Source organism: Panthera pardus, unplaced genomic scaffold, assembly GCF_024362965.1.
Source record: "Panthera pardus isolate Hobbes unplaced genomic scaffold, ASM2436296v1 HiC_scaffold_24, whole genome shotgun sequence".
Classification (NCBI taxonomy): Eukaryota; Metazoa; Chordata; class Mammalia; order Carnivora; family Felidae; genus Panthera; species Panthera pardus.
In genome coordinates this window covers 44301377-44312046 of record NW_026526810.1, presented here as the reverse complement: position 1 = coordinate 44312046, position 10670 = coordinate 44301377, and the positions used below count along the sequence as shown (strand labels likewise).

Genomic DNA, 10670 nt, shown 5'->3' with positions numbered 1-10670 from the left:
TTTGAGAGCAGGGGAGGGGCAGAGAGAGAGAGAGAGAGAAAAGAGAAAGAGAGAGAGAATCCCAAACAGGCTCTGAGCTGCTTGAACCCACAAGCTGCAAGATCATGACCTGAGTCAAAACCAAGAGTCAGATGCTTAGCCAACTGAACCACCCTGACACCCCTTTTCCTGACTCTTAAAGGGAGGATCGTAACAGTTCTATCCTTGGATCCCTTCTTTTTCAAGTTTACACTCTCCAGATCACTTCCACCTCATAGGTTCAGCTGCCATCTATGTATTCCAGATCAGTGCTATGCAATACAACTTTCCGTGATGATGGAAATATTCTCTATCTATGCTACCAATACAATTGCTACTACCCATATTTGACTATCAAGCATTTTTTTGTTGTTGTTAACGTTTTATTTTATTTTTGAGACAGAGAGACACAGAGCATGAACGGGGGAGGGTCAGAGAGAGGGAGACACAGAATCTGAAACAGGCTCCAGGCTCTGAGCTGTCAGCACAGAGCCCGACACAGGGCTTGAACTCACGGACCGGGAGATCATGACCTGAGCCGAAGTCGGCCACTTAACCGACTGAGCCGCCCAGGCCCCCTTGACTATCAAGCATTTAAAATGTGACTAGTACAACTGAGAAACTGAATTTTAAATTTTATATCATTTAATTAATTAAATTAGCCACAGGGATTAGAATCACTGAAAAACCATATTAACAGAGATCCTCATTAGGTCTGAGGCAAGGTTCAAGTATTCATGTTTAACCAAAGCTCCCCTGGTGATTCTGATCCACACCTGCACAAGATTTTTCAGGCTTGGAACTTGGTAGGTGTAAAAAAGCTTTAAAAAGACCAGAGGTCTTTTAGAGGCTTAGGTGCACTAGCTCAAGACTTTGTACGAGTCAAGGAAATAATGTTCCACCACATCCATTCCTCAAGCAGCTGAGAGAGGAAATCCACCTACATCGTTGCTGAGATTGCAGCAAGGATCAAGAACAGAATACATTTACCCCCTTGTGGCTGCGTTTTGCATTTTATTGGCCAGAGGGGAGGTGGCCTCCTCTATGTCACCAGCAGTGCTCACAATTTCTTCAGCCACTCCAGGCTTGGATCTTGGGGTCCTGGGGGTGGCTGGGCACGTCGGGCATGTCCCCATCATCTCAGAGGGGCACTGGATAGTTGTAGGATGTGGCCTGGTCAATTATGGTGGCATATTTGATGAAGGGGCTAAGGATGGGCAGAATTGTAGCGAGGCCTCCTTAGTGAAGGATGCAACTGGCACTGGTTCCTTAGCCCAGGTATCCTCGAGGAAGGTGGCACCAGCTTATTTTTTTAAAGATGTTATTTTTAAGTAATCTCTATACCCAGTGTGGGGCTCAAACTTAACCCTGAGATCAAGAGTTGCATACTCTACTGACCAAGCCAGCTAGGTGCCCCAAGAACAGAATATATTTTTAATAAAAGGACGCTATAGGAAGAGCCTGGAAGATACTTTCGGGAAGTCAACTGAGCCACTGAGTACCACAACCCCTGAGGATAAATGGTGATTTCTGAGAGCTAAGCCCAGGGAACAAAGATTACCTGAATAGGTAATACAGGCCAGATAACTATAGAGAGCAGTTTCAACCACTTGAGTACTGGCAATGGAACTTAGAAATTGGAGGATGCCACTTCTCTAGGGACTGAGATGAGAGATCTTTATATGAATTGAAAATTCAGACAGGAAAATTTTGAATGAATTTAAAATAATGATGAACAGTGGGGTCTAGAAGAGACTTCACAAACTTTCAACATTTTAAATCTCATAAAATATTTGCCACAATGTATTTCTAAACTTTCCCTTAACTTGAGTGCCTCCTGACAGTATACTAAGTTGGATGGCCTCTGAGTTGGTTTAGGACATTCCTTCCTTCCTTCCTGAAGTCTTTTTAAGTCTTCCCCCTCCCCGCCCCCCACAATGATTAATAGGCATGCCTTATATATGTCACTTATCACACACATATTATAAGCTGTATTGCCAAGAATATTGATGAAAAATATATTCTATGCCAGGCCATAAATACTAGTGGAAAGAATGGAAAAAGAGGCAAAATGCCCATGTAGTAGGGTGGAAAAGACATAAGCTTTAACTCAGATTTGATTCCTGATTCTTCTACTAACAGTGAGACTCTGGGCAAGCTCTTCAAGCTTCCTTTTCTTTCATTATAGAATATCTATACTCTCTGCAGTATGGCTGTAAGTATTAAATAACATATAAATTGTTTACAGTGCCTGGCACATAGTAGGCATTCACATGTTCTCTTCCTCCTCCCAGTGTCCAAGTTTAAAATACATATCGTCAACTGTACTTCCATAATAAAAATTTTTAGAAAGGACACCTTTTTCATAGATGATCCATGATAGAGTAAAAGGGGCTGATTCCAATGCACATATAGTTTTAGGAATTGAGAATGAATTCCTACCATGATGAAAAGCCTTCTTCCCATCTAGACTGACACTGTATTCCTAGATCCAGTAGACCATATGGGGTGTCAAATATCAAAAGTTTAACAGTGACCACCTCTGTAAAATGATAGCTACAAGGGTGAACAGAGAAAGGGACTTTCATGTTTACATAATTATGTAGTGTGAAAATTTTTATAATGAACATATATTGCATGAATTTTTAAAATTAAGTTTGAAAAAGGATCACCACTTGATTCACAAACCTAAGTAAGAGTGAAGATCCTTAGAACGAAGCCTTGAAAGAGAAATGCTTTCCTTTCTTTCGGGCTGGGAATGACAAAGACCTGGTCTGGGGAAATGGCAGGAAGAAGGAATCTTCTTTTGGATGCCTTCCATTCAGTCCCCACCCATTTCATCACTATTTTTAATTCTCATCTGATAAGAAAATTCCCAAGGACTTTCTGCAGGTTGTGACTTGGAGTTCTTTTTCAAAGCAAATTATTAGTATGACTTATTGGGTTAGAGTGCAGAACTGTCAAGTGAGCCTGTGGTAAATGAGGAGATCCCCATTACCTACCACGGGTGGACAGGTTGTCTGCTGGTATCTTTACCTGCATGCCAACACTCAATCTAGTGACATGGTCTATGAATACAAAGAGGCGTGATATGGCAAGAGTGGTAAAGACTCTGCCTGTGACAAAAGACAGGTAGGAAAAGAACTATTACAATAGAGATAGTGCCAGGGCAAGGGAGAGCAGATTTGTACTTGGTCACCATACCTCAAGTGGAAAAAACATGGGCATAAAAGACCCTAAGAAGAAGGACAAAATGCCAGCATGTTTCCCTTGCCAGGAAGGGCACAGGATGCAACCAGATGTTGCAATCATGTTCTTGAAATTTCCTTTAAAATACCCAGAAACAAGAAAAACCATGTACTAGCAGTAATTCTAGAAAGGTTACAGTGAGGTATCCACATAAGAAGACACCTCTAATCAACATATATTACTAATTTTTGGATTACTGGAGAGGTCAAAGAATAACTTTTTTTTAAAGCATTTTGATGGTTTAACTACTTGGTGTTTTCCAAGTTTCATTCAAAATTGTCAATATTTACTTTGGTCAAATGAGTAAGTCTAGATACATATATTGGAATGCCAATTCCAAAAATCATATGACAATTTAAGAAGGCATATTATCAATACTCTCATTCTCTCACACAGACCCAGAAAGGTTAGAGGATTCCTGGAGTCAGTCCCATCAGATGCTATTAGAGCTAGAATTACAATCCCAACATTTTGGGTCCTAATTCCATGTTGTTTTCACAGCCTGAAAATCAAGAATAAGTCTTCAAAAATGTGTGCCACCGAAAACTTTTTTTTAGCTTTATGGAATGTAAGTGGCCTTTTCTCCTTGAGCTGGTATTTTATTTATTTATTTACTTAAGAGAAAGAGAATGCACAAGCGGGGGGCGGGGGAGGGGGGGGGGAGTAGACTTCATGCTCAGCAGGGAGCTGGATGTGGGCTCAATCCCACACCTGGGATTATGACCTGAGCCAAAGTCAAAAGTCGGATGCTCAAGTGACGGAGACACCAGATGCCCCAGCAAGTATTTTAAAAGTTATTTATAAGAGGCTTCTTGCTGGCCACCCCACAGCCTGCAGTCACATACTCATCACTGGTCTGATTTCCCTTGAATAGTCTATCCATTAGCTGGGTCCCAATATAAGGACCTTCTCATCTCCAAAATTCCAAAGCGCTCACCTGATCTTTGACTCCCCGGTCTCTTGGTGTGGCCTACTTGAGTAGTATGTATTCTCTAACCTGCACTTGTTGCTTTGTACCAGCATTCCCAGTATCTGTGCCTTGTTATCTGATCTGCTGTTGTCCACTGTCCCTGCACAAACATCTAAAACCATCCTTCTTTTTACGGGGATGGAAGGAGGGCTTTTGATGCACTCAATTAATTCCCTTCCTCAGTGGTTTTCCTATTGTGACCCTGAGCAAGAACATGATAAATTTCTTTGGGGAAGAGGCTCAAGACATCTTCCTTCCCCTCTTGTCAGCTGTAAAGCTAGAATGGAAACTGTCTGATGGTTATCAGAAATTCAGTTAATCACATAAAGATCTCATCTAAAAATAAAAGCCAAATACACGTTTCTTTGTTTTTGCATATATTTACAATATAAATATTAATTTGTTTTCAAAGTACATATTTTTTTAACAATTTGCAAAAGTTATCTAGCATGGGACAGCAATTTAATGTAAAGCTTCTGTAGTAGCAATTAAGGAAAAATAGAACTGTTTTGGGAGTAAGGAGTTCTAGAAGGAATATGAATGGGCATAATGATCTGAATTTGCAAAGGGAACGTGAAGCAGCTTAGTCCACGTTGCACTGCCAAAAACAGCATGTTACAGGACTAGTATGTGAGATAGCAACCAGGATGGGATATTGTAAAAACTAAATCTTGGAGATATAAAAAGTACACATGCTTGCATAGTGCGTTAATCTTAAAGAAGCTCAACATTTCATTCTCATTTTCAATAAATTAAATGAATAGTACTTAAAACACATCACACACAAAATTAAAGACTTGTGCATATATTTTGGATTTCAACATTAATGTCAAAAATACATAGTATGATTTTACATAGGATTTGTGCTACATTAGAACACTAGAGACAAACATCACTTGAGTATTAAGGAAAACATTAAATATTAAATAACTGAGAAATAAAATGTGTAAACACTAATCTAATTGGGGAAGGGGGGGTTGCTATTGCAACATGTCCAATGAAGTGGTTTCAACAGTACAAAATGGATTAGGACATGAGTGTTTCCAGTCTACTTGGAATATGTGGATCTCATTCCAGGAATCCTTTAATAAAAACTGGTCCAGGATAACAGGAGAGGATCCACCCTCCTGGATGTTAATTGGTGCACTCCGTTCTATGCTAATTTTTACTTTCAAACTTGGGTACTGAGCGAACGCTTTAAATTGTCACTCCTTATCAACATCTTGGTGAAAACTGAGGGTTTGTTGGCGATTCAGTGTAAGATTTGAGTTCATACGCAGCACCGCTATCAACTTCCATTGACTTTCTAGAGAACAGGAGCCGTACATCTCTATGGAGGTAGATCTTTCCAGATTTAGAACTCTGGAACCTAAACAAACAAAAGGATGCATTATTTCAGGGAATGAGTCTTTAAAATAAAGTTCAGTAAATTTTGAAAACAAGAAGGAGTCTTGCTACCAATATTAAGAGTAACTGTTTAACAAGATACTTAGTCTTACATTGCTAAAGTATGTGCTGCTATTTAAGTGCCTCTTCCTTACTATTCCCTAAACATCCCATACTCCCTTTCCTTCTTACAATGTCAGAGGTATTTTTTTATTTACATAATCTCTACATCCCATGTGGGGTTCAAACTCATGACCCTGAGATCAAGAGTCACATGTTCCTCTGACTGAACCAGCCAGGTGCCCCAGAGATGTTTCTTATTTCTATAAAGCTTGTTTCACATGTGATCCTTTTTTTTTTAAATCTCTGACACCATAACACATGCACTTTCCCTTATCTACAATGTCAAGTTTCAGTTCATATCAGTCAATTATACTACTTTTGGGCTTTGTAGCCCTAGCATCTTACAGTCACACAGACTGCCTTATTTCATATAACTTGTCCTTCCCCAATTGTGAGTACATTAAAATGGATTCCACACTTGAGAAGTCACCACAGAAAATAATCAACTATTGAGGACAATTGCTCCTATCATCAGTAATGGCTAGCTAATAAAGCCTAATCATCATTAAAAAGACAAAAATTTGTAGTGAAGTGAAAATGGTTATAAATACTGTATATGGAACTGTATCTATTCCCTGCTAATACCTATAACATAATACAGGGTGCTGGAGTCTTTTGTCATATAAACTTATCTGGCAGAGAGTCAAACATATCCTTTTGTGCTAATCTCTCTGGTTTACCCTTTGCATAGCAGAAATACTCTTTGGGTTTATGAATTTTACTCCTAAATTAGCTGAAAAATCTGGTGGCCAGTTTTATGCGAGCTGAATGCCAGCTCACTCTTTCAGTCTGTCTGAAGTTTTTTCACCTTCTCAATCTGAAGGAGAAAAATGAGAGCTTTGGGAAGTACACCATACTCATACATATATATGGTATACTTCCCAAAGAGGTTTCTTTACAGCATTTAAAGTATCTAATCACTCTGTGGGGATTATATAAAAGCTGGGGTAGTTCATGTTTACTTTGGAGAATGTTGGTTATTTATGGTGGTTAAACTTCAAGAGGAATGGTATCGAATGGAAGTTTAGAGAGAGTTGAATCTTATCCTAGCTTGGGCTGAGATCTATTCTTATGGTCTGCTATTTCATACCATTTCTCTTTTTAAAAAAGTCTTCAGAGTCTGTTTTCAGATTTTCATTTTCACAATCTGTATACATTTCACATTAGGCTCATGTCAGGTAGTGTAGAGTTTGGTTTAAAAACATTGCTCCAGTTCAACATGTCCTTAGCATGTAGAACACCAGACAGAAGACCCCAGGATAAGCAGTACTATGTGGGAACCCATTAATAGACTTTTTCAAGTATGGGGTTAAGTGGACAGCTCAGTCTTCATGTACTCCTGATGACCACAAGGCAGATCTCTTGAAAAAAAGCTGGCAGTCACCATTAGCAGCAGATTAAAGAGGTCTTCTGCCTGCACTCTGGATGAGAGGTGCCTCCTCCTCATGAATAGGATCTTTGAACTAAGGAGTTAGGCTAAAATGAATTACTGTTACTGATGTGGTTAATAACTTACTATAAATAGCTTCTGAAAATTACCAAGAACAAAGTTACAGGCAAAAGACTATTCAGCTCTCTCCCAACCAACAGATTTGCTCATTGCCTGAGAACTGCACTAGGATTTCAGGGCCACAACCTTACCCCAGGATACTGGCAACATAGACCTCAAGGGCAAACAAATGGTTTTTCAAAATCTAGTGCTGTGACCTGGGTAGTACAAGTTAGAGGAAAGGTATTTCTGATGGAATTACCAGAATATAAACTCTATGAGAAAAGAGATTTTCACACTGCTATTCCCTAGTACCCAGAAACATACTTAACACATAAATATTTGTTGAATGAATACATGAGGGTTAAAAACTTCCCTGCCCGATACAGTAGCCACTAGCGACATGTGGCTACTGAGCACTTGAAATGTGGCTAGTTCAAACTGAGTTGCCCTGTTAGTATAAAACCTATACTTGATTTCAAATATTTAGTGCAATAAAAGAACATAGAATAACTCATTCATAATTTTTATGTTGATTATATATTCAAATTACAACATTTGGGTATGTTGGGTTAAAGGAAATATATTAATCTTTCCTGTTTCCTTTTTAAAAATTTTTTTATTTCAGAGAGAGTGTGAGTGGGGAAATGGGGGTAGAGAGGGAGAGGGAGAGGGAGAGAGAGACAGAGATTATTAGGTGGCTCCATGCTGTGCTGAGCAGCAGCCTGATGCAGGGCTTGATCCCATGACCCCTGGGATCATGACCTGAACTGAAATCAAGGTTGGACACTCAACTGACAGAGCCATTCAGGCACCCCAATCTTTCCTGTTTCTTATTTTTTTCTATCACTTTATTTTTATTATTTTTAAATTTTTTAAATACTTATTTATTATTGAGAGAGAGAGACAGGGCACAAGCAGGAGGCACAGAGAGAGGGACACCCAGAACCCAAAGCAGGCTCCAAGCTGTCAGCACAGAACCCAACGGGGGACTTGAACTCATGAACCATGGGATCATGACCTGAGCCGAAGTCAGACATTTAACCAACTGAGCCCCCCAGGCACCCCTCTTAACAACTTTTTTTTTTTTAATGTGGCTACTAGAAAATACAGAACTACATATACAGTTCATATTACAATATTTTTAAGATTTTATTTTTAAGTAATCTCTACACCCAACATTAGGCTCGAACTCACAACCCTGAGATCAAGAGTGTCATCCATGCTCTACAGACTGACCCAGCCAGGCGCCCCCGTATTACAATTCCATTGAACAGCATTGATTTAGAAAATGTGCTTCACTGCCCCAGATATGTCAGAATTTGTTTTGATATAAAATATTTTACATTACATAGCTATAAATGAAAACTTCCTTAATTCAACAAGTAACAATGAATGAAGGAAGATATGCTCTGTGTTTTCTGCATCTTGGCATATGAAAAGTTTCCAAATTAAGCAAATTCCAAGGGGGCACTGGTCTAGAGTGACACATGTTAAAATAAACAAAAAAATTTGGAGTTGTTCTTCTGAAGTAACATGTTTTCATATTTATTTGAAACATTACCTCAGATGTATGAGGTAGCGCAATAACCGTTCTTCTGTATGTCGGATGTTCTCTTTATTAACACTTCTCTTCATTTCTTGTTTAACAGGTACAGAAAAAGTTCTTTGTCGTAGGAATGTCTGATGATTAGCTGGCATATCTCGTAAGTCATATATCACAACAAACATCTTCACCACAGTCTTATTAGGGTTAAATAAGGTCTGAAGAAACAATATAAAAATTATTCTTAAAAAAGTGATTTATTGAGTTGATGCAAAATAATTGTGCCAATAATAAAATAGACTTTTTAATAAGAAGTTAATCCCACTGGATATAATTTAGTTTTGGGAACTAAAGTTAATAACATTTTATAAGTTTATGAAAAGATAATCACTATTTTAAAAAATGGTTCAATTTATTTCCTGTAACAAATCAAAATCTTTAGTCACAAATTTCATATTAGACAATATAAACTTTTACTCTTTGTTCAGATTTTTACAAATGCTTCCACTAAAGTAGGCAAAATACACCCTTACTGGATTAAAAAATTCCAGTTCACTTATTTCAAACATTAGCTTTATTAAAGTGTGTCAACCCCAAAGTACTCAAAACAGAATGTTAATTTTCATCACATTTTGATCATAAGTAAATAGAAATTGTTTTAAAATAAAAAAGCTAGGTAAAACTAGACTTTTTGGTATACTAGGTATGTATAGTTACTATAAAATTAAAAACATGTTCTAAAAAAAGAGACTTTTTCTTATTTGGAAATTTTTCCAAGTTTAGAAAATAAGGTGTATTATTAGTTACCAAGTAGACTAAATAATACTTCATGTTCTCACAGTTGGATTCGTTTCGAAAACTGTAGTGTAAAATCATCAATATTATAATAGACCAAAATATGTATCCTTAGTTAAGACTGAATTAAATTCAATTGATACTTGGCTATTAATAACCAGAGGAATATTATTTTTTAAAGTACTAATTTTTAAACAAGATCCCAAGCTGCTGATCTGACTTTAACCAAATTACCAACACATCAATAGGTAACTTGGTGCCCGTGCTTTCAGAAGCTCATCCGTGGCACTGGACATCACTCACTGAATCAAAATGAGAAATATATCAATATTATGATCCAACTTTTGAAATCTAGTGAGTCTTAAGATTAAGGCTAATACATTCAACAACCACAACAACTAGCAAGCTAAAAGTTCAAACCATGTTTATAAATAATTAAACTATATAAGGAATGAAAGACACACCTAAATTTCAGATTTAAAATTAATCATTAAAGTTGGTAGTCCTCAAACAAAGGGGTATGAACGTGCTGCCTTGGGATTTATGCCTCATTATTATGACAACTGATAGCTAGCTTTTCCATGCTTTCACATGAACTACATAGCCAAGGGCAAGAAAACAAGATGATTATCACTCTTTTTAGTTCAAGAAATCCATTTAACATAAAAGTCTTACTTTAATATGCAATGATTCTTCCTCAGTGAAATTATATATATATATTGCAATATATATATTGCACACAAATGTATCACATAATACCATGTTTCATCCCTGTGTGATGTGAACTAAGCAAATGTACAGAAAACTCCTTGCTGTATTTGAACAATAGTGATGAGTAAAAGTGGTCTGGTGAAGCATTGATCACATTGAGGCCAAAAGGCATAAAAAGGCTTGTTGAATTAGACCAGATCCTGAGTATAAGGAACTTAGCTAGACTTTTTGGTTTTTTTTTTTTTTTAATTTCAACTTTCTTGAGGTATAACTGACAAATATCAGTTAGATTCTTGTCAGTCTGCTAGAGCCAGCTTTATAATATACTTTTGGGCATGTAAGATTATCCTGGGTCTGACTTAGAGATGAACCCAATTGTAAAC

General features: G+C 37.6%; 1 protein-coding gene across 9 annotated transcripts in view; it reads right to left on the bottom strand.

Moving 5' to 3' along the window:
- Positions 1-5026: 5026 nt before the first annotated feature.
- The window catches only part of ATOSA (atos homolog A), a 116091-nt gene continuing 110447 nt past the window's right edge, over positions 5027-10670 (bottom strand). For 8 of the 9 annotated variants that reach the window (XM_019442078.2, XM_019442079.2, XM_019442080.2 and 5 more), the window contains 2 exons: positions 8800-8999; positions 5027-5606 (listed from right to left, as the gene is read on the bottom strand). In XM_019442078.2, coding sequence (XP_019297623.2) covers positions 5453-5606; positions 8800-8999 — 354 coding nt within the window. In that variant the 3' untranslated portion in view covers positions 5027-5452. Of the gene's footprint in view, positions 5607-8799; positions 9000-10670 lie in introns of those variants that run through there. The other variant, XR_002078035.2, reaches the window with a different exon arrangement.